This window comes from Colletotrichum paranaense, assembly GCF_030867605.1.
Source record: "Colletotrichum paranaense strain IMI 384185 chromosome Unknown Scaffold_7.1, whole genome shotgun sequence".
Classification (NCBI taxonomy): domain Eukaryota; kingdom Fungi; phylum Ascomycota; class Sordariomycetes; order Glomerellales; family Glomerellaceae; genus Colletotrichum; species Colletotrichum paranaense.
The window spans coordinates 2,842,546-2,867,352 of NW_026848965.1; the positions used below are offsets into that span (position 1 = coordinate 2,842,546).

At 55.8% G+C, this 24,807-nt stretch overlaps 9 protein-coding genes across 9 annotated transcripts; 5 read left to right on the plus strand and 4 right to left on the minus strand.

Annotated features, from left to right (window-relative positions):
- Positions 1 to 1,233: 1,233 nt before the first annotated feature.
- CPAR01_09808 (glycosyl hydrolase family 15) lies at positions 1,234 to 4,203 on the plus strand (the record flags this gene model as incomplete). Its single annotated transcript, XM_060494072.1, has 9 exons — positions 1,234 to 1,303; positions 1,737 to 1,797; positions 1,855 to 2,072; positions 2,133 to 2,673; positions 2,782 to 3,149; positions 3,225 to 3,248; positions 3,305 to 3,487; positions 3,655 to 3,867; positions 3,935 to 4,203. The coding sequence occupies 9 exons, from the start codon at positions 1,234 to 1,236 to the stop codon at positions 4,201 to 4,203; spliced, it is 1,947 nt and encodes a 648-aa protein (XP_060348202.1).
- Positions 4,204 to 4,660: 457 nt separating this feature from the next.
- On the minus strand, positions 4,661 to 5,845 carry CPAR01_09809 (RNP domain-containing protein; the record flags this gene model as incomplete). Its single annotated transcript, XM_060494073.1, has 1 exon — positions 4,661 to 5,845. The coding sequence occupies one exon, from the start codon at positions 5,843 to 5,845 to the stop codon at positions 4,661 to 4,663; it is 1,185 nt and encodes a 394-aa protein (XP_060348203.1).
- Positions 5,846 to 7,631: 1,786 nt separating this feature from the next.
- Positions 7,632 to 7,928, minus strand: CPAR01_09810 (uncharacterized protein; the record flags this gene model as incomplete). The annotated part of the gene is made up of 1 exon (XM_060494074.1): positions 7,632 to 7,928. One exon carries the CDS (start codon positions 7,926 to 7,928, stop codon positions 7,632 to 7,634), a length of 297 nt encoding a protein of 98 aa, XP_060348204.1.
- Positions 7,929 to 9,020: 1,092 nt separating this feature from the next.
- On the plus strand, positions 9,021 to 11,110 carry CPAR01_09811 (6-phosphogluconate dehydrogenase; the record flags this gene model as incomplete). The annotated part of the gene is made up of 6 exons (XM_060494075.1): positions 9,021 to 9,034; positions 9,417 to 9,458; positions 9,513 to 9,532; positions 9,590 to 10,116; positions 10,176 to 10,929; positions 10,989 to 11,110. 6 exons carry the CDS (start codon positions 9,021 to 9,023, stop codon positions 11,108 to 11,110), a joined length of 1,479 nt encoding a protein of 492 aa, XP_060348205.1.
- A 796-nt stretch (positions 11,111 to 11,906) lies between these two features.
- On the plus strand, positions 11,907 to 14,213 carry CPAR01_09812 (uncharacterized protein; the record flags this gene model as incomplete). The annotated part of the gene is made up of 3 exons (XM_060494076.1): positions 11,907 to 11,945; positions 12,017 to 12,280; positions 12,330 to 14,213. 3 exons carry the CDS (start codon positions 11,907 to 11,909, stop codon positions 14,211 to 14,213), a joined length of 2,187 nt encoding a protein of 728 aa, XP_060348206.1.
- A 1,336-nt stretch (positions 14,214 to 15,549) lies between these two features.
- Positions 15,550 to 15,918, minus strand: CPAR01_09813 (uncharacterized protein; the record flags this gene model as incomplete). The annotated part of the gene is made up of 2 exons (XM_060494077.1): positions 15,550 to 15,586; positions 15,680 to 15,918. 2 exons carry the CDS (start codon positions 15,916 to 15,918, stop codon positions 15,550 to 15,552), a joined length of 276 nt encoding a protein of 91 aa, XP_060348207.1.
- A 580-nt stretch (positions 15,919 to 16,498) lies between these two features.
- On the plus strand, positions 16,499 to 18,635 carry CPAR01_09814 (uncharacterized protein; the record flags this gene model as incomplete). The annotated part of the gene is made up of 3 exons (XM_060494078.1): positions 16,499 to 16,712; positions 16,781 to 17,556; positions 17,607 to 18,635. 3 exons carry the CDS (start codon positions 16,499 to 16,501, stop codon positions 18,633 to 18,635), a joined length of 2,019 nt encoding a protein of 672 aa, XP_060348208.1.
- A 1,879-nt stretch (positions 18,636 to 20,514) lies between these two features.
- Positions 20,515 to 21,353, minus strand: CPAR01_09815 (glutaredoxin; the record flags this gene model as incomplete). The annotated part of the gene is made up of 2 exons (XM_060494079.1): positions 20,515 to 20,592; positions 20,655 to 21,353. The coding sequence occupies 2 exons, from the start codon at positions 21,351 to 21,353 to the stop codon at positions 20,515 to 20,517; spliced, it is 777 nt and encodes a 258-aa protein (XP_060348209.1).
- A 971-nt stretch (positions 21,354 to 22,324) lies between these two features.
- On the plus strand, positions 22,325 to 24,775 carry CPAR01_09816 (SH3 domain-containing protein; the record flags this gene model as incomplete). The annotated part of the gene is made up of 3 exons (XM_060494080.1): positions 22,325 to 22,520; positions 22,604 to 24,592; positions 24,651 to 24,775. The coding sequence occupies 3 exons, from the start codon at positions 22,325 to 22,327 to the stop codon at positions 24,773 to 24,775; spliced, it is 2,310 nt and encodes a 769-aa protein (XP_060348210.1).
- Between the last annotated feature and the right edge of the window lie 32 nt (positions 24,776 to 24,807).

Here is a 24,807-nt window from a genome sequence, read left to right on the forward strand (position 1 = left end):
GAAAAGAAATACCTACAAAAACCCAAGGCGGTTAAGTGAGACACCTAACCCGCCTCGTTCAGCCTTCCTGATTACCTACGCGTACCTACCAGCCGCTGCCCGTCGCCGTTGAATTTCCTTTTTCTTTCCCTTTTCCCGTTCCCCAGCGCGTGAGTGTCTCACCCTTTCGTGTAGGATGCTGGATGGGAGGTCCTGAGTGAACAAGCTAGACGTTCCAAGGGAGAGAAATAGGTCCAGACCCTTTTCCCCATGATGTCAGCCACCATCATTCAACACCGTACTCTGTAGATCGTCCCCCGCATACGATGTTCAAGGCCCTTGCGATCGATCTCTCTGTTCCGGTGAGCGGTGGGTTCTTGGGCAGAATAGCTTCAGAAAATCTCCACCATAACCCGTATTCCCTTTCCATGAGAGTTTCTACATAGTGTTGGGTTCTATTTGATTTTCGTCACATTGTCTAAGCTCCAACAGGGTAGCTTTCGCGCGTGTTGTGCCTGGGGCCTGGGCCTGGGGTTTTGCCGATCTGGCAGCTCAACTTCACTTAGGTATCCATATGAGCTGAGCTGAGCTCCCAAAGTGGATTCTCACTAGCGGCGCGATGCGATATTGAACAGCGTCATCAGACTTTCGGGTGCTTGACATCACGCACTTTGGGTCCAACTCACGCCCCCCTCTCTCAGAAGCTGTCTGCCATGGGATAAACAATACAGCTTTTCATCCGAAGTACAGCCTTTCACCCGAGAGCTTCTATAGCCAGTGCTCATTTGAATTTGGTAGTAGGCAGTCACGCAGCGGGAGCGAGTTGCGCATCCGTTCCTGTTTATGCTGCAGCACGTCGGCTGCAGGTCGAGAGAACCTGAGCGCTAGGTGTTAGTCGGCGTTAATCATCGAGAGACGACACCATGACAAAAGCGTCCGCTGACATGTGTTTTGTTGGTTTCTCCCCGCAGCCACAGTCGGGTAGCCGCAGATCGTGGCTTCCGCTCTACCCGTTCTCTCTGTGTAATCGCCGGGGTTTAACCCCCCCATTGCTTAGACCTCAATCTTGACTTCATAGCTTACGTTCAGTTGGTTTCATGGCTGTTCAGCAGTAACCATAGGCTGAATATCCCCTGTTGTTTCTCATCTCTATCATATTCATCTCATTGAAGGAGGTCTCGTATGAGCACATATAATATTTGACCATATTTGATATCTCCAACTAGCTTCTCCGACGATCCGGGAGCCGACGTCATGGCTCAACAGTGCTCGACGAGGCATGTCGCCGGCAGCCGCGCCGGGTACCTGCCGATCGAGGACTATGGTATGATTGGCAACATGCATACATGCGCGCTCGTGGGGACGAACGGTTCAGTTGACTTTATGTGCTGGTATGAGATTGCCTTTCTTCCTCATTTTGTCTTGATGCTACTTACACGTTCCCCTCGGGCCGACGTTACATTCGGCCGAGTGATGAACTTCCCAATGCTCTCTTCATCTCTTCCCATAGCAGCCGATGAGATGAATAATGGCATAAGATGCTACAAGAGGATCATCCCAATGTACCAAGATCTTGAGATTAAAATATCTTGAGACCAAAGCGGTTGAAGGGCCTATCTATCATCCGGCCCTCATGAGCTCAAATTCCCCAGTCGATGAGATACTACCACTTACATCTCGCCCATGAACCCTGACATCTGACGCGCCATTGCCCAGGCCGGACTTCGATTCTCCCAGTATTTTTTGTCGGTTACTAGACCAGGAAAAGGGAGGCTTCTTCAGCATCTGTCCTCCTCCGTCCAAGCTGTGCACAACCAAGTGAGCAAATCCAACTACTTTCCCCCGTCGTGATACCCCTGACCAGTTTCCAAAAAGACAACAATACCTCCCATCCTCCAATATCTTGCAAACTAGATACATCCACGATGACGGCGTCGTCGACGTTGTGGACTTTTTCCCTCGACCCAAGACTGCCACGGTCATATCGAAGAGCACCCGCCAAGGCGCATTCCGTGAAACGACCAAGATCCAGGAGGAGCTGAAGAAATGGCTCGTCCGTCGAGTCGAGTGTATCCGTGGCCGTCTCCAGCTCGGTGGGTAGCCACTGTTCGATACTCACAAAGGTTCAGTTCATGCTAAGCTGACATTCCCAGATATTGAGATTTTCCCGGCCTTCCAATACGCCAGCGAGTCCCACGTCACCACCATCATCGAGCCGACTCACACGGCAAACAGCCCAAGCAAAGCCGTCACCTTCCACAGCGAGCACTACAAGATGCAGCTCGACGTCACCATCGACGACGTCGTCCCCGAGTCCGAGGCGGACGCATCGGCAGCGGCGGCGGCGGCACCGGCGCCCTCCATCACTTTCAGAAAGGAGAAGCGCGACGGTATGCTGGGCGAGGGCGTCGTCGCGCACCTGGAAATCACAGAGGGCCAGGCCGTCTCGTTCGTCCTGCGGAACGACAAGCCGGACCACGTCACGGAGAACGTCACGACGGCAGTGCTCGACGGGCAGCAGCACGACACGCAGTCGTTTTGGTACAACTGGATCTCCAAGAGCAAGTACAAGGGCCGGTGGCGCGAGGTCGTCAACCGGAGCCTGATGCTGCTCAAGATGCTGACGTACGAGCCCACCGGCGCCATCGTGGCCGCGCCGACGTTTTCTATCCCCGAGGATATAGGTGGTGTTCGGTAAGGCATTTCACATAATCCCATTGTGCTTGTTTCTTCCCTCTTCTTCCCTTTCTTCCCCTTCTTCCCCTTCAGCTCCACTACAGAAAGCTCACTGGTTCACGACAGGAACTGGGACTACCGCTTCTGCTGGGTCCGCGACTCGAGCTTCACAATCTACATCCTCCTCCGCCTCGGCTTCTCCGCCGAGGCAGACGCCTACATGGACTTCATCAGCGAGCGCTTCGTCAAGTCGCGCGGCCCCAGCGGCGAGCTGCCCATCATGTTCACCATCCGCGGCGAGACCGAGATCCCCGAGATGGAGCTCGACCACCTCGAGGGCTACCGCGGCAGCAAGCCCGTGCGGATCGGCAACGGCGCGGCGTTCCATCAGCAGTTTGACATCTACGGCGAGCTCATGGATGGTATCTATCTGTATAACAAGTACGGGAAGCCCATCAGCTGGGATCAGTGGTGTTCTGTGAGGGAGATGCTGGGTATGTGTTGTCTCTTTGGACGTTGATGATGTTTTGCTTTCTTCTGCTGAACACTGGAGCTGACTTGCTGCATAGACTTTGTCCTTACTTTGACAGATCGTAAGTTGTCAACTTCTTTCCTATTGATAAAGGGCATGAGTATTGATGTCGAGCAGAACCCGACATGTCCATCTGGGAGGTACGCAATAAGAAGCAAAACTTCACCTACTCAAAAGTCATGCTCTGGGTCGCCTTCGACCGCGGCCTCCGGCTTGCAGACAAACGCAACTTCCCTTGCCCCAATCGTAGCAAATGGCTCGAAGCCCGCGATAACCTGATGGAGGAGATAATGGAAAAGGGTACGTTTCCCTTATCCTCTGGCGCTAATCTACCCAACCTTTCACAACTCTCTATTCCTCCATTATTCCTTGGCGCATACACATGCACACATGCCAAACATCACGCGGAAGAGCCGACTGAGAGTAGAGACGACAAACTGACAACCGCCGCACCGGCGGTATAACAGGCTACAACAAGGAGATGAAGTGCTTCGTCCAAAGCTACGAGAACAACACCATGCTCGACTCCTCCATCCTCATCGCCCCGCTCGTCTTCTTCATCGCCCCCAACGACCCGCGCTTCCTAAACACAATGGACCGCATCCTCATGCCCCCCGAAAAGGGCGGCCTCACCAGCACAGGTCTCGTCTCCCGTTACGATACCGAGCTGTCAGACGATGGTACGCCCCCAAGTTTCCCCCATCTCTCGTGCGATGCGATACCTAACCTATATCGCTTACTCCCTAGGCGTCGGCGGAAGAGAAGGCGCCTTTAGCATGTGCACCTTTTGGCTCGTCGAAGCAATGACGCGCGCCTCCGTCTACGAGCCAAAGTACCTCGTCCGCGCCGTCAACCTCTTTGAGAACATGCTAAGCTTCTCCAACCACCTCTCCATGTTCTCGGAAGAGATTGCCCGCAGCGGCGAGCAGCTCGGCAACACGCCCCAGGCTTTCAGTCACTTGGCCCTCATCAGTGCGGCTTTTAATCTGGATCGTGTTACCGGGTTCCAGCGATGATATTCGGTCTGGGGTTTTCATCGAGTGACTTACCGAGTTGGATGGAGTGTGGGAGGGATGAATTTGAGCTTGGATGAAGGTCATGTCATCTTGAGTACCTCTGTTGTGCTTACCACCTGTTACACAATCAGCCGCGTAAAAGGAGGATGGATCGAGATAAGGGACCCTTGGGGGATTTCTTGGGAATTCTCTGATGGTATTGTCGGGTTTCCCACCTTCTTCACCACGTCAAGAGATGTAGCAATCAGTAGCAATCAGTAGCATAACACGGTACATCGGAGAGGGCCCCGCCAGGAGATGCAGTTCACCACATCACACAACTGGTACATTCATTGCAAAGTCTGACCGAGAAAGTACTTCTATTTTATGTAATTCTTTGATTATGATGGGTATGGGTGACCTCCGACTCCAGAACGCCAGTCTAGCCGAATGAACTATTTCTGAAACCAAGAAAAAATCATCCAAGCAATTTGAGACCGTTCTTGGTCTTCTGTCCAGGCTTGATGACACCGTGACTATGCACAGGGCCGAGGTGGGGTTCATACCCGATACCATCTGCATTCTTGTTTCCTCCGCCACCACCGTTGCCAGAGTGCTTCTTGTTCTTGTTATTGCGGTTGTTGCGGTGGTCCTTGCCCTTGACGTTGGTGATCTTGATCTCCGTGTTCGCCTTGCGCACCGTGACGGGGTGGCTCTGGATGTACTTGCCATTCATCTCCTTGGCGGCCTGGAAAAAGTCGTCGGCGTCGCTGAAGGAGACGAAACCGTACCCCTTGGACTTGGCGGTGCGCTTGTCGCGGATCACGCGCGCCTTCTGCACCGACTGCCATCGCGAAAAGGCCTTGAGGAGGGATTCGTCTGTGACTTCGCCCGCGAGGTTACCGACAAACAGGCGCAGGTGACTCGGGTCCCACTCTGCGAGGGTGTCGTCGGTCCACTTCTTGCCGCCACCCTCGCGGACGACGGTCTTCTTGCGCTCGGGGGGTTGGTTCGCTGCTGCTGCCGCTGCGGCCGCGGCTGCGGGGTCGATGATGGGAGGGGTTGCGACGTTGCTGCCTGTTCCAGGGAAGCCCCCACGACCGCTGGGGACGACCGGGTCTTTACCGCTGGCGTCCTTAGTGCCGTTCGAGCTGTATGCGCTCTGCCACTGTGCTATCTGCATCGCCATGTCCGGGTCGTAGTCGGACGCCGAGGCGGCGGATGCGCCGGCGGCAGGGGCGCCGGTGCCGGGAATCGGGAACGGGTTGCGAATCTGCGGCGCTGCGCCGTAGGTCGAAGGCGGCGCATTGTAGCTCGAGGGCTGGCCGTAACGAGAGCCGGCGCCGGGTTGTGTGTATGAATCGTAAGAGGGCACCGGTGCTCCATAGCGGCCGGCGCCGCCTACCGAGGGCGACGGCGACGGTTGTTGCGAGTACGATGCGTAGGGTGAGCCATAATGGGCGGCGGGCGCGCTGGCATAGGTCGGTGCACTCGAGTAGGAGGTAGGCGCGGATGAGGCTGCAGCTCCGTAGGCGGGTTTGAAGGCGGGCTTGAAGCCTCCGGATGACTTGCTCGGAGGGGGCCTCGCGGGCAGGGAGGGATGAGAAGGTGGATTGCCGGTAGAGGGGCCGCTTGAGATACCTGGAGGGGGCGGGTAGGCCATGATGAATGAACTGCGGGTATGATACGGTTTTTTTGTGCAAGCAAGGCGCGTGTGGCTTTGCTTGAGCTTTTTTGTGGTAACGTACCTCTGAGCCTGGGATGTTCCTGCTCAAAGAAGTCAAATCTCCTTTGCTGTTTGCTATAGCCGACGGTGGGCGTGCTGTTGTCGGGGCTGTCGCAAATGCAGAGATGGGTTTTGCTGGTGATGTATTCGGAGAAATTGTGACGATGTCGTCTCAGCCTCGGCGATGGTGTGTGGCCAATGTGGCTGGTGGCTAAGTTTGATCTGTCACGTGCCGTCTGTGGCTTGTTCGTGAAAGAAGCTCGGACAGGGAAGTGACCATTGCTTGGCACTGCTCTTCAACCTTCCAGGTGGGTGGACTACACCAACTGCCGCTCATTGCATCCCGCGCACCTAAATCAATGCTTCTCGAATCCCGAGGTTCACAATGCAGCCCATGCCGCCGATTAAACGCCCAGAGAAGTCTAAACTCGGAAAACAGGAATCCCAGTTCCGTCTTGAGCCATTTGATTATTTGGCACCGGCCGTGCTGGTCAGACTCACGTTCCGTTCGGCTGGGATTATCACCATCCCATTTAACCATGCTGTTCCTGCATCAGCTGCATTTTATCCGTCGGACATCTTCAGACGGACATAACGGATAATCAGTAGTGCAGCTATCGGTGTTTGCTGACTGACATCATGGCCTCCGTCGCCCTCCGACACGACGCTGCGTTTTCCCTCGGTCAGGGCCATGCCAATCAGTAATGCGCGTGGATTCTAAGCGGAGCATTAGCGGAGTTCTCAACCGACGACTCCGGGTCGTGCGACCGATCCAAGGCCCGAAGGCGGCGGTAACCCCCACTGAGGTTGCCCCTCGTTTTCCCTTTGTGAGGGCCATATTTCTCGATTTGTGAGCAGCGAGGGACGGATTCACCGTCGGCGGTTGCGCTGCGGCTACGCTGCCTCCATCCACACCTTGAGGTACCTTGGGAGATGGAGGTGCGATATTTTCTGTCCCTTCTGCTGAGGGCGTGGGTCTCAACGAACCCAATAGATTGAGGCTGCTTCGGCCAAGCAGTCCAACTGGAGGAATTGGAGGGGTTCATTACGGCCAGCTTCGGTTTGGTTGGGGCCGACTTCCTCTGCACACCATTGGAAGCGCATCGTGATTTGTCGCGTATATCGAGCAAGGCCCGCTATCCGCTGTCCAGGGATAGGAAACGCGAGGCGCATGCGCATCGGCCGCTGTCTTTTTCCCATCCAATGCCTAATTATAATCGCAATCGTTTTGGTGGTTGGTAGTGGTGGTGGTAAGGCTGCGTCTTTCACGGCGTTCTCTCCGACTGAAGGCGGAGTGCCGAGCGCGCGCTCATGGATGAATAGCGACAACGCGACAACGCGACGTCCCAGTATCTCTCTGCACTGCAGGCCTCCTCCAGGGTTTGGACGTTCTCGAAGCTTTGCTGGAACGGCTCGGCAGCATGGGGGTCTCTTCTATGCTGAAGAAACGGAATTTCCTCCAATACAGTCCGGAGCGAGAGACAGATGCTGCACGTGCAGGGCGGCTCTCAACTCAAAGTCGAGGGACGTTTGGGGCATGGCCATAGGCAAGACAACGATGGACCAGACAAATCAAATTCCCTATGGTTCCTCACCCCCTACCACCCAAGACGGTCCAGGAGCATACGAAGCGAGCGAGCGAGTACCGGAGCTCCGTTGGGAGGGCAATAATATTATATGCCGCCAGCAGACAGGCCGCAACGCTGCAGTGCGTCGCGCAAGATTAGCATTGGTGATTAGGCAGAGCCCCGCGGCCTGTTAGACCGAGCGCAGAGTGTTCCTCCGCGGCCGTGGGTTGCGAAACGTCAGGGTCTGACGCATCGAGTTTGAATACCGGAGTCGCAAATCCCTCCCCTGGAACACGCAGAGTGTGAGACATGCTCACGGCGGCCAATGGGAACGGGTGCCTATCGCCGAATCGGACCACAACAGGACGGATCCAGAAGCGCCTTTTTGCACGACGGGCTTCGTCAGGCTGGCGCGCTGCTTGACTAAAACACCACCGGCGTGGAGCAGGCATGATGGTCGTTGCTGGGCCGCCCTCCGCCGTGCGGGCCGGTTCTCTTGCACAATGCGGTAACCGTGGTACATCGGAGTCGCAGTGGAGAGAAGGTCGGGTACATTTCATGCTCTCTGAGAGCATAAGTATACCCGGTTGGCGTAGGTGGTGTTTGGTGTCAATCTGCTTTGCCAGACACAGCCAAACGAGTGAAAAAGGCTTCTGGCTTATTTGCTCAACAACAAGAATGGCGGATGGCAGAGAAACGCGGGAAAGGCGAGGTGACAGAAGAGAGCATCGTCATAAGTGCCCCTCCTTGACAGGCCGTCCAATTGGAGCTGGCTGGAGGAGGGTCTGGTCCTCTCAATGGAGCTCCACGTCCTGAGCGGTGATGTATGTGTCCCTCTTCTTTTCTGTATGCGTGTACATACTCCGTAATCCGTACGGAAGTGCTGGAAGTGAAAGTGGGATTGGATTGCCAAAGCATGGAAAATACAAGCAGCGCAAGGCAGAGTAAGGTACCTACATTCTGCGCATGTACCTCTTTGTCCATGAGTAAGCTCGTCCCGCCAACAGGAAAAAGCCAATCATCTCGAGTTAGTCCAGGAGAGTCCAGGAGGGGCGACCACTGACCAGCCAAGTCAAAGCAGCAAAGCAGCCCTGTCGATGGTCGAACGAGCCGTCTAGTCCCGCTTTTCTGCCCAGTCTTTGAGAGATATCCCACCCCCAAAGAAAGAATGGGAAGCGATGGAAGAGAGAGAAAAAGTTGTATCCGTACCGCAGTAGGTAGAAGGCCAAGCTGAGAAAGCACCGGGAGGTACTTGTCGACTTCCATTGGGAACTTAGAGGAGTGGGAGTGTGCACATCTGCGCTTGTCATGGGTGGCCCCTGCACTAAGACAAACCACCCCCCCTCCCCTCCTACCCCTCCGTCGACCCTCCCCCTACAAACTTCGTCCGGGTTGACGAAAGCTCCAGCTTCTCGTCTCCTTCTTGACACATTCCCTAGAGATAAATAACTCGACGCTCCCGCATATCATCAAAGATTCGCGCGTTTGAACCTCTCCTCCATCAAACAACACCCCCCACCTAAACCACCGACACATCATTCATCATGTCTGGACCTGTGTAAGTAATACCTCGCTCTGCCTTCTAAACCCCTCTTCGCTCTCAAGCCAAAAGAAAAATTACCCCACCACCCCGCTCCCGACCTCCGATGCCTCACGACAGTGACCACGGCTGCGAATTTCCCGCATGTCGACATCCGTCGTGATGGCTTCGGTGCCGGTGCGGTCTCGGGAGGTGCCAATGCACATGTAACATTGGTCTCAAGTCATCGCCCTCTCCTTTCTCGACGCAATAACATACTCATGCTCGTAATGCAGCGCTCGTCTTGCCAACCTTGTGGCAGGCGTTGTGCCTGCTCCGAGGTCCCGCTCCGCTCTCCTTCTCCTCACACCTGAATAAGCAACGTCCGGCTAGTGAATACTCAAGCTGACCATCGTCACAGCGCTGATATGGGCCTCATCGGCCTGGCCGTTATGGGTCAAAAGTAAGTTCTACCAGATTTCCATGTGTAAGAATTGAATCACTAACTCTCTCATAGCATTATCCTCAACGCCGCCGGTAATTCCGACAATCACATCCCATAACCATATTCAGGTGGCTAATATCCTTTTCTAGACCACGGTTTCACCGTTGCCGCCTTCAACCGTACCGTCTCCAAGGTCGACCGATTCTTGGCCAACGAGGCCAAGGGCAAGTCCATCGTGGGCGCTCACTCTCTGGAGGAGTTCGTTTCAAAACTTAAGAGCCCCAAGCGAGTCATGCTTCTCGTCCAGGCCGGTAAGGCCGTCGATGACTACATTGACACCCTCATCCCCCTCCTTGAGAAGGGTGACATCATCATTGACGGTGGTAACTCTCACTTCCCCGACTCCAACCGCCGCACCAAGTACTGCGCTTCCAAGGGCATCCGCTTCGTCGGCTCCGGTGTCTCTGGTGGTGAGGAGGGTGCCCGCTACGGTCCCTCCATGATGCCCGGTGGTAACGAGGAGGCCTGGCCCCACATCAAGGACCTTTTCCAGAGCATCTCCGCTAAGAGCGACAACGAGCCCTGCTGTGACTGGGTCGGTGATGAGGGTGCCGGTCACTACGTCAAGATGGTCCACAACGGTATTGAGTACGGTGACATGCAGCTTATCTGCGAGGTATGCAACCCCACCCGAGCTCCTCGTAGCTATATGCTGGTAGCTAACACCACATCCAGGCCTACGATATCCTGAAGCGCGGTCTCGGCCTCTCCTGCAAGGAGATTGGCGATGTCTTCGCCAAGTGGAACAAGGGCGTCTTGGACTCTTTCCTGATCGAGATCACCCGTGACATTCTCTACTACAACGATGACGATGGAACTCCCCTCGTCGAGAAGATCCTCGACCAGGCTGGTCAGAAGGGTACCGGCAAGTGGACCGCTATCAACGCCCTTGACCTCGGTATGCCCGTCACCCTCATCGCCGAGGCTGTCCTTGCCCGCTGCCTGTCCTCCATCAAGGAGGAGCGTGTTAAGGCTTCCAGCAAGCTCCAGTACGTTGGCCGCACCAACAAGTTCGAGGGCAACAAGGAGCAGTTCATCGACGACCTCGAGCAGGCTCTGTACGCCTCCAAGATCGTCTCCTACGCTCAGGGTTTCCAATTGATGAACGAGGCCGCCAAGGAGTACGGCTGGAAGCTTAACAAGCCCTCCATCGCCCTCATGTGGCGTGGTGGCTGCATTATCCGCTCCGTCTTCCTCAAGGACATCACCAACGCTTTCCGCAGCAACCCCGACCTCGAGAACCTTCTCTTCGACGACTTCTTCAACAAGGCCATCCACACTGCTCAGCCCGGCTGGAGAGACGTCGTCGCCAAGGCCGCCCTCCTCGGTATCCCGACCCCGGCCTTCTCCACCGCTCTGTCTTGGTTCGACGGTTACCGCACCAAGGATCTTCCCGCCAACCTCCTCCAGGCTCAGCGCGACTACTTCGGTAAGCTTCTTGAGACCACGAAGTCCTTTGACATTTTGCTAATCATACTGTTTCTGCAGGTGCCCACACCTTCCTCGTCAAGCCCGAGTCAGCTAACGACAAGTACCCCGCTGGCCAGTACCACCACGTCAACTGGACCGGCCGCGGAGGTAACGTCTCTGCTTCTACATACAACGCTTAATGGTTTTCTGGATAGGTTAAATAGAGGGCTCACTATAAGAACTGGTATAAGGATGCCAGGAGAATGAAATGAAATGATTACACGTAATTGAAACAAAAAGTTCCACCACTTTCTCATTCCGAACCCTTCCAACATGCGCCATGCCGAATTTCATGAGGTGAAGCTGTTGAGCAGAAGCTTGTCTTAGCTATGACCATAGGCGGACGACTATCTAGAAAAAAGTTAAAACACACACATTCACACAGTGTGTCATGATGCAAGTCTCATAAGTAAGCATGTGTGGCAACGTGTTGTACCTTGACTCCACTCCACATCCTTCCACATAACTTTTCTTCTAGAAAGATCTTGCGATGCGAAAGGAATCTGACGAAAACTTGACCCCTCCTTTACCGGCGAAGAACCGGCTCAAGGTCGGGACTAACAGCGAACATGGAGCTGCTGGCACAGTGTGTTCGGAGGCTGGATTCACGGTACCCGAGGAATTGTACCCACATGCACGGACCCTAACCGGTACCTCTATGATTGGCCAACTGTCTACAAGGGTCACTCGTGGTGCCGCAGCCTCGTCGCGACAAATTTGGGGACCGCGAACCAAGCTGCAAGTCAATCAATCCATCAACCAACAGTAGCTTCCCCAATTGTCGCGCCATCTCAATCCTTCCCACGTCTTTGTCGATTGCCCTCCTCACAGATAATTACGGCCTGAGGAGACAATCGCTTGTTCTGCGCGACAAAAGCTGTGCATCAGCATCCGCCCCAACCCCATCGCATCGTAAATCCCACGTCGCGATCCACCATGGCGCAAGACCCAAGTGACGGTATCGATCAGGAGCTGGTAGGTCACCGCTGCCAGCATTATATTTGGTATCGAAAAAAAATATCAACTCATCGCTAACCATCTTCTAGCTGAGCCATGCTCATCTCATCTCCGCCAACCACTATGCCGACCAGGCACGCGTCGACCTGAACCAAGTAACGAAGTGGTTAATGGCGGCGCCCCAAGTCGCGAAAGACAAAGCTCCCTTCTTCTGGACCTACCTCGATCGACCCCGCGACGGCCAGGTCTATCTTACATGGCAACCTCTCAAGAGGCTCGGAACCAACTTCGCTAGCGACGGCATGATCTGTGGACCCGAGCAGTACCATAGACAGGACGTTGGAAATGGATTGGTAGGCATCCTGTCGCGTTATTGAAGGAACAATCTGACTTTATCATCAGTCTCTCGAAATCCACTTCGTCAAGTCGGCATTCATTCCTGGCGAACAGGTCGCCATGCACGCTCGTCGCAGATTCCGCCTCGTACCCTCGCAGACCGGAGTAATGAACGCGCCCCAGCCAGACATCAGTCTCTGGATCGTTCACTACGGCCCTTCCGACCCCTCCGACCGCGTCCCTGTCAACCTGATCCCCGTGTCACAAGAGACTCAGCACATCATGGGGACTCGCAATCACCTTCAGAAGTGTGGTCAGATTGCACGAAAGGACTTCATGCTTTCGGATCGCGCGAGCTGGCCCTCGATCCAGTTCCCGCGTAATGGCGGACGGCCTCAGATGTACAACCCGCCGGCGCAGTCGCGGCGCGTACCGCAGCAGATGGCCTATCCCCCGGCGGGTCCCCAGGGACGTCGTGGCCGCCAACAAGCACAGGCTCAGGCGCAAGCCCAGCAGCAACAACAAGCCTTGGCTCACGCCGAGGCTCTCCATGACGACGAAGAACTCGAGAAGGATCTCTTTGACCATCTCACCCCTAGAGACATTTCCTTCGCACGGTACCAACAAAACCATGAGTGGATGGAGGAGATTGTGTCTTCGCCCTACGGCCTCAGTCAGATTGCGCCCCCTGATCTCGGACTAGGCCTCAAGGGAGAGCTGGCACCTTTGACTGATGGCATCTTCTCAGCGCAGAGCGCAAACGCACTCACTGAGCCGCCCCAGAAGCCTTACATTGGACGGCTAGAGCCTGGCCTGGCTGATGAGTTCAGAAAACGGGTCCAGGAGCACCTCGATGCCACCAAGGCTGAGATGGAGAAGATGAAGGCGGAGCATGCAAAGAACCTGGCAAGCCTCAAGGCGAGCTCGGTATTCGTTGATGCGGAGAAGGATGTGAAAAAGTCCGTTCAGGAGCGTGGACCGGAGCCGTGGCGTCTGGAGGGTTACTCTGCCGATGCGGATGATAACTCCGGCCCGTGGTCACAGAAGCACAACAAGAAGGTGGACGAGATTGTGGCTCAGGTCGAGGCCAACCTGGGCCGGCACATTGAGGTCCTCCACAATGTGCACCGCATACAAGATGGCGGTTTCCAGGAACCCGCCCCTGAACCTGTTAAGGAGCCTTCACCAGTCCCGCCGCCGGCGAGCTCACCTCCCGCCCCGGCAGCTGGTGTAGATGCGAATGTCTCGGGATCACGGCGGCCGTCTCAGGCTGGTTCTAACCACAGTGGCGTGATGGTAGGCGATTCGGATATTGATATGGGAGGCACGGCAGCAGGACTACTCGACGAGATGCACACTGGGTTCTCTGCCAACTCGACTCCTCTCAACAACTTCCCTACACCGCAAACACACATGTCCGCGTTGAACTCAAACGCAGGTACGCCAGCCAACGCAAATGTGCAGTCGCCCGCACCGGTCCCTCCTACTATTCAGGAGGAGACCGAGGCGCAGACTTCCACTGGCCCTCCTGCTGCCACGGGTGAGGATGTCACAATGGGCAACACAGAGTCCTCCAAAGATGCCTCTGCCACCGCGCCTGATCAAGGAACCGGCAGCGGTGAATGGGTCGTCGTGCCTAAGGGAGGCGCAACGCCCGACCCCTCCGCCGGAGCCGCCGCCACCACCGCCACTGCAACTGAGGGCGACGCTGCCAAGCCTGCTGCCAAGCCCCCGTCTGCTGCCGGAACGCCAGCAGATACTCAGACGCCCGGCGGCTTCAGCTCACTGGGTGACCTGGACTCGGCCGGTGACGCCATGGCTGGCTACGGCGGGTCTATGGGCGATGGTCTGGATATGAACATGGAGATGGAGGACTCTGCGTTTGGCGATGCCTTCCACGGTGTGTCGAACACCAACACACCTGGGAACCAGTCTGAGGGCGGGGCTTAGGGGCCTATCGACCCGCATTTCGATTGGGATACCAAGTATTAGTGAGAGACTGGTGACTCGAAATGAGGGCAGTGTATGTTTAATGCGGCAAGGTGGCTCAGTCAGGCTGGTTGGGACCACTTTTTAGTTTTGTTTTTGAATTGGAGACGACAGGGCCTAAGGCATGTATGGTATTACAATCCACACGGATGGTTAAAGAATGGAATGAATTCAGTCTAGTTCAGGCTTCATGCTCTATCCGCACTTGCTACGATGATGTGTGGTCAAGGGTTACTAAGTGTGAGCCCAGTGCCGTAAGGTGTTACATGTGAGGCGTGTAGTGAACAGGCCGCAGGAGAGAGCATTGGGTAAATATTAAGTAAATCGCGAGCTCTATTGACTTCGTCACGTAATGAATTGTATGATTTTTCCACCCGAAAAACCCCAGCGGCGTTGGATATCCACATGGTTCAAGATCTACAATACCGAAGTAGAAATTTACTTCAACGAGCATTGCCACTACCAAGATCACTGCAACCCTGCATTGAGTGATGGGCTGAATGACGAGAATGAATACACATTGCTGAAGGCTTTGAGAGTATCCTTAAGGAGCTGGGATCTATGCTTGCGGAAACAACAGGGCGCTATCATCCCAAGGTAGGAGATAATTGGTTGGGCTCAATGGTGTGACCAAACCCTTGACCGTGTACCGGTATTGTAGGTGAAGGGCCAATGACCAAGACCTCATGCCTTTTGCTCTTGGAATCCACAGGCTGAACAGCGTCAAACACGGAGAAAGAATGGTGATACATGGCGGTTCATCCCACAGCGAGCCCGGATTACGTTGACAGGGGCCGTGACCAGTGCGCTCCTGTTAGGGAGTAAGCGGGGAGAGAAGGCAAGGCCGCTAACACGGCCCCACCGTCTCCGCGTCGTACCGGGCGGGAGGTTTTAGGTTTGATCGACGCTAGGTACAGACGTCTCAGCCGCAGGCTTTACACGAAGCCCCCCCCCCCCCTTCCCATGTCATCCCGACTTTTTCAACCTCCCTCTTCCCTCGAAGGTTCGAATGAATTGGCCCTTGTTTTTTCCCGGCTGCTCATCACTAATGGGAGATTGGACGAAAAACACGCAACGAGGTGCTTTGCTGCCCATGGCTTGGGTTTACTGGCTCGATATGGGGCATAGTAGGGAGGTGTTGTCTGAAGTTTTGCTGGGCTTGCCCCCTGTACCCTTCCCCTTCCTTCACACGAGCTTAACTGTCCATCGTTAAGACGAAAGCTTTCTCAGGAGCTATGAAGAAAATCGACGAGCTTGATTTACATTGTGTTGATTGTCGAACTACGGGGTCTACGCTTTAATCTCTGCGTAATGCGCCACACTCTAGCAAGCGACTAGTGGAAAAACAAAAAGAGAGATGCCCAGCTGGAAATCGGCAGAAAGATGAAGCAAAGCCCAGGATCGCGAAACCACCCTTGGCCACTTACGAGATCCTCTCCCTCCGTCCCGCCATCGCCGCCCCTCCTTCCACCACGCTTTTACCGCCGAGGTCCTTACCAAGTGGCTGAGTGTCGCTCTCGCAAATGTTTCTTGTGCCATCTGGGCAGCCATTGTAGTTCTTGGCCAAAGTCCACTTCATCGAATGGGACCAGGGGGTTTTCAACTTTGTGGTCCCGCCCTCTCCCCCGTCGTCGTACCGAGTCTCGGCCGATGAGACGTGGACCATGGTCGAAAACCCCCTGCCCAGTCTTTTTCTCCTTAAGCTTAGGATGACGTTCTGGGGAAATGGTGCGGTTTGTCCACGAGGCCCCCTGTCCAAGGAGTTATTGGACTTACACGCGCCGCTGCGAGAGAGAGAAAGATCTATCCCATCAAAACTCTTCCCGGGAGGTGAGGATCTTGAAGTGGCTCCCCCTTCTTTTGCTTCCCCTTCTCTTTTGCTTCCCCTTCTCTTCTGCTTCTTACACTTGATCTTCGTTTCTCCATTCACTTCTTGTTGCGCTGTTTTCGAGTTGCGTTTCTTCGATTCTGTCTGCTAACTGTTGTTCACTTTTTCTTTGAACGCCCTTCTTTTTTTTCAAACCTATCCTGCAGGTCAGCTTCACTTCAAGCATTCCGTTCGTTTTACACACGCCCGCCCCTTCGACTTTTTTCGATACCCGAGCCCAAGTTGGCCGACTTTTTTCTCTCTAATCAAAAAAAAAAAAAAAAATTACGATTCTCAATACGTGGTTGCTTATCTTGGGTGGAACTCGGTACGATTCTTATACTCGACACAAAACATCTTGAGGAAACAAGGAAATAAGATGCGGTTTACCACGTCATTGAGGCTTTGGGTTGGTGCGGTTGCTGTGTCTGTATGCAATGCGCAGATCTCGAAGCCGAGAGCCGGGGATGTGTTGATGCCGAACCAGCAATTTGAGGTTGAGTGGCAGACGGCGGGCTTGCAGGCCCCCATCAACATTGACCTGGTTCCCAGTGGCAAGACGGACTTGTCAGTCATTGCGGAGAAGATTGCAGGTGAATTTCTCCAAGCCAGTTCGAACATCAAGTGGAATCTTGATCTGTTAACCAAAAATGGCATGCAGTGCAAGTCGACAACGTCGGCCGTCTGAACTGGAACCCAAGCGCCTCCATCACAGCCTTTGAGAGCTTCGTCATCGTCATTACGGATTCTACTCAGGACGTCGTCGTCTCCGAACCGTTCAAGATCACCCAGCTCACGCAGCAGCCCGTCGTCCAGACGATTCTCGGGGCGGACCCGGCGCAGGTGGAGATCCTCACCGCGGCTGCTGGGCCCCCCAAGGTTGTGTACTCTGGCGCGTTGCCCGCTGAGGCTATCCCCGCCGGCGTCGCTGAAGCGGAGGCTGCCCCCACGGAGCCCGCTCTCGTCCAGCCTGAGGAGTCCAGGAATACTATCTCGAACGGCACTGCGCCTGGAGCCTCTCCTTCTCGACAGAGAACCGGCAAATCCAAGAAGCAGCCCGCGACCCCCAACGAGGAAGCCGTACCTCGCAACTCTTCCAAACCGCTCACGAGCATCGCCGAGAAGAACCAGACACCAACGCCGATATATTCGACCATCCAGTCCGCCCCCTCCGCGCCCGCGTCGTTCCCGACATTATCAGCGACTAAGAACCAGACTGGAGTCCCAGGACGTGGCGCTGAAGTCACGCCCACGCCGATATATTCCACAATCCCGGACTCGGGCCCGGCATTCCCAAGTCTCTCCGTCACCAAGAACCAGACGGCGCCCGCGAACGCCGAGGTCACTCCTACCCCTATCTACTCCACGTTGCCCGATACACCCTCGAAGTTCCCGACCCTCGCGCCCACGAACAATCAAACAGCTCCGAGCGCCGAGGTGAGTTTCCCCTGGCTTCTTTCCCCTAGTCTAGCAAACACTAACAGCAGATCCAGCAGCCGGCCAAGAGCAAAGCGCCCGCCGCCACTCAACCAGCAGTAGAAGCCCCAGCAAACCGCACCAGCATCACGCCGGAAGCGCCAACCACGCCCTCCCTACCGATCGTAACTCTCCCAGTTCCTAAGAACAGCACCATCCCCGCCTCGCCCCCGGCCACAAGCGCGCCTCCCGTCCTCCCGAGCGCCGCGAACCCAGCATCAAACAGCAGCGCCACCCCTACAGGCCTGCCCGCCCTCCCCGTCACCGAGCCCGCCGCCGTGGCTCCCGTGCCCATCGCTGCCCCGTCGGCGCCTTCGAACCCGCCGAGCGACGGTACAGGCACGGCTGTGACGAAGCCTGAGCCCCAGACTTCTGACCCGGCGGCGGCGCCGCCGTCTGCCGCCAGTTCGAGCGGCGCGTTGCCTTACAAGGGGACTCTGCCTGCGGACGGCGGCGCGGTCAAATCCGACGTCCCTGCGTCGACTACCGGTGGCCCTACCGATACGGCTAGCGGGGTTTCAGTGACGCCTGTGCCTAGTACCACAGCTGGTGGCGGCAAGGAAAGCGAAAAGGGGGGCGACAAGAGCGGAGACGAAAGCGGTGGTTCCGGCAGTGGTTCAGGAAAGGGGTCAGGCCAAGACTCCGACACCGAATCCGATAGTGAGTCCGGCTCCGGCTCCGGCTCCGGCAGCGGTAGCAGCAGTATCAGTGGCAGCAACACGGGAGTCAAGCAACCCAGCACGTCCGTCTCTTCCACGGCAGCCATCGTGCCTACGCCCCAACCGCAACTTGGCGTCGGCATCGGCGCCACGCCCGTCGTCCAGATCGGACCCAGCATAACGTTGCCGTCGTCCCTCTGGACGTCCATGATCCTCGAGACGGCGGCCGGTTTCGCGGCGCCGAGTGGCGGGTCCTTTGCGGTGGCGACGTCTCCTGCTTTGCTTACGGTTCCTAATGCGGGGTGTAGGACGACGCAGGGGGGCGGGTATGTTGCTGCTGTTTTGGGTGCTGTGACTGCGCTTTTGGTTGTTGTTATGTAGGAGATGAGGGGACAGCGATTATAGGAATGGGGGACGGGGCGAGGGGGGTGGGTTTGGGTGTTGACTATTGTATGAGCTCATCTTTATCGCACCTTCAATGATGGTACTATCAGGGAGGAAGGATATGAGGTTACATGTAGACAAAATGAGTAGACCGAGTTTCGAGATATCTCATTTTGGACTTTGAACGATGTAGCTTTTGACGATTTCAGGAGTTAAGTGTACAGTTCAGCCAGTGTGGTCCGATCCTCCTCGAGTTGAGCTCACGGTCATGCCAAAACCATTTAGTTTAGAAGAATATATATTCATTCTGTTGCTTGTGTAAGACATCACTAGATATGTTCAAGGTGCTGGATGACCGCACAATGATGAAGCAAAATCATTTCTCTAATGGGACGGAAAGGGGCCAGGTCAGCAGTCTGATTGGGTAACATGTCACCGCCACCTCACCTTTCATTCACGCAGTGCTGGAGAAATAAAGATTCTACGGCGTGCTCTCCAGACGATTTTGGTGGTGACCGTGCTCTGGGTGAATCGTCAATATCTCTTCTCTGAGAAGATTGCACAAGTAGACGTTCATGGCTTATAGCTTGATGCTTGACCCTCGTGTGAGCACGCCGCTGTATACCTTTCCTTTCCACTCAGGAGGAATAAATCAAAAGTATATAAACTACATGAACCAAAAAGAGTTTACCCCCCCGGTGTTGAACTGGGGGCTGCATCTCTTGGTGCTCATGCTGGGATTCGAACTGGGGCACTCGTATGCGCTAAGCCTGTCGTCGAGTAGGCTGGTTGGCGTAGATAATTGATGTTGACCATTAACCACTCCACCACCCAGCCAGTTTGACCTGACCCATCGACCTAGACGAGCGCCTCCTGGCTGGTGACAGGAATGGATTTGAGGGAGGGTATAAAGGCTTCCTCACCTGTATTCAATCTGACCTCGAGGTAAGCAAGGTAGGCGAGGAAGGACCGCTGCGGAAATCTACTGGAGATGAATCATCCACGGCCATCAAGGTGCCCGGACTCATATGATACCGTTGCCCAGCACGGGAATGAAGATAAGGTAGAGTGCAATGCTACAATAGCTCTTTCTTGAGCGTATCTATGGGAGCAATGGGAGTTTGATACGTTGACGACCATACCACCACCGTGATTGAGCCCTACCTCAATGTTTGGCTAGGAAGTAAGACGATGCTTGTCATCACAATAGACCTGGTCTGTAGTGTATCATGTTCTGGGTGAGGAGTGGCGCCCCGCTGATCATTCTCTCTGATAATCGAACCTCACATAAGAATAAACAAGGTCCCAACACAGGAATAATGAAGCGCTGTATTCAAGGGGTGCATCACACAGAGTTGTGCCGTCTACCTTGAATGATTTCATTGTCATTGACGATAGCGTAAGACGAACGAGCCCTAACTAAGGTACCTGAAAGTATCCGCTACGTTTGAGATCGCCTCCGTATCTCGTGTTCTCATGCCTTGAAATGCGTCAACTTTTGTGTGCCGGGCCTGTGTCTTGCAAACGATGATTACTCTGGCCATGCCGAATCCCTGAGCCCGGAATCGCAGCATCTTGAATCAAAGATATCTTTCAATCAGTTTCCCAAGTGTCTCTTCCCAGTCATATTTCTCAGATCGGGGACAACCTTGAAGACCTTTAAACGATGGCTGACTGACTGGCGAATGACTTGATCACACCAAGGGCTATATCGTCGCCCGATCTAAAAGCCAGATACGATTTGGAATTCGAGTGGCCGGGCGAGGATGTAAATCAAATGTGAATGGGTATGTAAAGACTACGAGAATCGTCACGTCTTACACGGTGAGGACCGGGCAGGCGTGAATATGCAGGATGTTGTTGATGACTAGGCGGATTACGCAGCGGCCTCAGCACTGGCCTTGATGCTGTAAGGGCCGAAGAATTCGGGGTCGTTGGAGAGTTCTTCCTTGACCTAGGGAAGGGATAACGTTAGTAATTGCGAGTCAGCAACGGTGCTGAGACTTTTCCACTTACGATGTCAAGACCACCAACCAGCTCACCATCAACCCAGAGCTGAGGGTAGGTCGGCCACTCGGCATACTCCTTCAGGCCCTGTCGTACCTCATCATCTGCCAAGATGTTGAAGAAGCCGTACTTGACCGAGTGCTCTCTCAAGATGGCAACAAGCTGTCTTGAGAAGCCGCACTGAGGCGAGCTGGGGGTGCCCTTCATGAAGAGCATGACTGGCGCCGCCTTGACCAGGTCCGCCAGGCGCTTGAACAACTCCTCCTTGGCCTTGGCCGGGTCGACGGGCTCGTCGACTTGCATCGCGCTGGGACCATTCTCGACGCCCTGGTTGCCGTTTACCGTGGCAGCGGCGCCGGCGGGCTTCTTTGCGTGTGTCTCGATGGCGTTGCGGACCTTGACAGCGCTGCTACCGCTGACGGTCTCGAGGACTTGACCGTTGCGCAGGAGAACGAGGAAGGGGACGGCGGTGACGTTGTATGTCTCGCTAATGTCGCTGAGCTCTTCGGCGTTTATGGAAACCCATGATGTCTGCGGGGGGCTGGTGACGGGATATTCGGAGGCAAGGGTCGAGAGGACGGTAGCCATCTGGGCGCATGGGGCGGCCCATGGCGCATGGAAGGAGATGATGTGGAGGGTGGAAGGCGGGGTGGAGGCAATGTGCTTCTCCCAGTCGGCAAGACTGGTGATCTCCGTGATCGTCGACATTGTGCTTTTTTGGCGAATCGCGAATTCTTGGGATGGTCGGTTGTTGAAGGTGATGCGTTAAGGGTCTATTCGGGGTCAATCGGATAGAAGAGGCCGCAAGAGGGAATCGCGTGGAGTCGTAGAGTCTTGTGGAACGCACTCGAGAGGAAGGACGGGCTTGGTCGGACGTTGAATCGCGGAATGACAAGTCCAACGGCTGATAAACCACGGGTTTCCGATACGTCGGGTGGAGGGGTATTATTTGGAGGGGCAAGTCGTGATTTTTCGGGGTGGCTGCGAAAGTATCGGATATAGCGATCTCCGCGGGCAGGAGATGGGTTTGCTGCATGGGCTGATGACTGTAGGGGAGAAAGTCTCGAGTTGCGTCATCTGTCGCGATAGTTACGTGGCATAATTACATATGTGAAGAATCCCACTCGGCGGGGACTACACGGGGGCATGCCCAAGCTGCCCCACTAGAGCAGCGCAGAGGCCCGAAGCGGAGAGCGAAAGCGGCAGGCACCTTCGGAGCACAGTGTGTCCTGTACTACTTCGTACGCCGCCTTGTCTGGCCCGCCCTGTTCCTCCCCTCCCCCCGTCCCCCTCCCAGGCTCCTAGTTACTGCCAGTCAGTCACTTTAGGTAGCTGCCCAGCCTGCCCCGCCTCGACACCTGGCCAGCGCTGAACAACGCTGAGCTGCGTAACCGACCGTCCGCGTATTGGATGCTGGCGGGACCGTGCTTCACCTCCAAGTTCTAGTTCCACCTGTGCTGCGCCTCTCCAACTCTCGGCTGTCCACGACTTTCTGCAATAGAAGAGAGGGCTGGTTTGCTACGTCAGCTTCTTGCCCGTCAGACATAGGCGACTCTCCGACGGAGACCTTTACGATTAAACATCTTCCATCCTCTTCCCCCCCTCACCAATCCCCCTCATCTACTGACGACTCAACGATCGACGACCACTGCTAGTCGAGCTTACTGCCCAAACTCGCAATGGCGTCACTCAATCTGTCCATCAACGGACCCTCGATCAAGAGCAGCTACCAGGGAGTCATCAACGGCCCGCCCCCAAACTCGAGCTCCCCAACATACGCTCAATGGGCCTTGTTCTCAGTTCAGGCTCCTTTGGCCAATGCTTTCCAAGACAGCGGCAACAAGGAGAGTGTGCTGAAGGTCCAGAGCACTGGTGGTAAGTTCCCCCGCTCTTTCGCCCGAGCTCCCGACCTCGCTCGGGGGAAGACAATGCGCTGACATGTGTCCTTTCCCACGTAGATGGCGAGCTCTCGGAGCTCATCGAAGACTTCAACGAGGGCCGCATCCAGTTCGCTTTTGTCAAGGTCAAGGATCCCAACTCTGGCCTCCCCAAGCACGCCCTAATTGCTTGGTGCGGAGGCGGTGTCCCCGAGAGGACCAAGGGCTACTTCACCACCCATACCGCCGCCGTTTCCAAGATCCTCCACGGCTACCACGTCCAGATCACCGCTCGTTCAGACAGCGACCTCGAGCCAGAGAGCGTCATGCGCAAGATTGCCGATGCCTCCGGTGCCAAGTACTCAGCAGGCGGTTCCACGTCTTCCGCTGCCCCACCTCCGGTTGCCTCTAAGCCCGTCTTCACACCCACCACATCATCAAGCGGCGTCAACCCCATCGTCGCCGCGCGAAACCGCAAGCCCGCAGGTGTCGACGAGGATGGCTGGGGAGACGATGCGCCTCAGGTGACTCGGTCCCAGCTGGAGAAGGTCGAATCTGCGTACAAGCCCACCAAGGTCAACATGGCAGAGCTCACGAAGCAACGGCAAGAACCCTCCGGCTTCAATGGAAACGGCTCCCAAGACAGGCCTGATGTCGTCAAGGGCGCATACCAACCCGTTGGAAAGGTGGATATTGCTGCGATTCGCGCCGCAGCGAAAAACCAGCAGGACGACAGGCCTGCCCCGGTCAAGGGTGCGTACGAACCCATCGGCAAGGTCGACATTGCAGCTATTCGCGCCAAGGCACAGAAGCCCTCAGAGGCTGCGGCACAGGAGCCCGAGGAAGACGAGCGCCCTAAGTCGCTGGCCGAGCGAAGTGCCGCATTCAACCAGTCAGAACGCTTGACGTCACTGCCGAAGCCCAAGGTCGCCAACAAGTTTGGCGGTGCGGCAGCTTTCACCGGCACCAAGGCCCCCGCGCCCGGTGGTCTTGGATTCGGCGCACCCTCCGCTCCGGCGCCCCCACCTGTGGGTGCCGCAAGCCGCACATTTGCCGACCAAGGTGGCAAGACGCCAGCTCAGCTCTGGGCCGAGAAGAAGGGAAAGCAGGGCGGATCCGTATCCAACGTTGTCTCGCCTCCGGTCACTTCTCCGATTGGCGTTCAATCGACCGGCGAGTGGAAGAGCGGCTACTCTGGCAAGTCTTGGGGACCCGTCAAGATGCCCGAGTACGGCAAGGGCTCCATCAGCCAGGAGAACACTGGCGAGGATGCCCAGCGAAGTGTCGAGACGCCCGCTTCTCCTAGTGGCGGCATTGGTGCCCTCAAGGAGCGCTTCACTGGCGGAGCCCCGCCTATTCCCCGCGAATCGCAGCCTCAGCAGCAGCAGCAGCAGCCGCCCCAGCAGCAAGAATACGATGAACCGTCTCCTCCCCCCCCGCCTAGCGGTTCCCGGCCTCCCCCGGCCGGTGGGTTCGCTCTACCCGGTCTGCCTTCTAGGCCAGCCCCTGAAGAGGAAGAGGAGGAGGAGGAGGAGCCCCAGTCTCCCATCAGAGTTGCGCAGCCCGTATCTCGCGGACCCCAGGTCGAGATGGAGGCACCCGAGGAGAGGGAACCTCCCCGCCCTATCCCTACTCAGCAAGAGCTACCCAGGGAGGAGGACCTTCCAGAAGACAACGATGCCGGCCGTGGCGCTGCCGCAGCTGTTGCAGAGCAATCGTTTGGTCAGGAGCAGGTAGCGGCGGGCCAAGCGGACACCGGCGGCAAACGCGCTGTGATTCAATACGACTACGAGAAGGCGGAAGACAACGAGCTTGAGCTTCGCGAGGGCGAATATGTCACAAACATCGAGATGGTGGACGAGGACTGGTGGATGGGAACTAATTCCCGCGGCGAGAGCGGCTTGTTCCCCAGCAACTACGTCGAGCTTGTCGAGGATGAGCCTGAACCGGCGCCGGCGGCACGAAGCGCCCCTCCTCCCGCACCGGCTCAAGCGGAGCCGGAACCGGCAGCTGCCGCTGGTGGCCGAACAGCCACCGCGCAATTCGACTACGAGGCTGCTGAGGATAATGGTAAGAAAAGCGCATCCCCTATTCTTTTGATGTATCAATGCTGACTCTTAGTCTATAGAACTTTCGTTCCCCGAAAATGCAACGATCAAGGACCTCGAGTTCCCTGACGAGGATTGGTGGTTCGGTTCCTACGGTGGCAAGCAGGGTCTCTTCCCTGCCAACTATGTCCAGCTGGACAACTAGGGATGGATTCTTGGGTAGCGGTTATAAAAAGT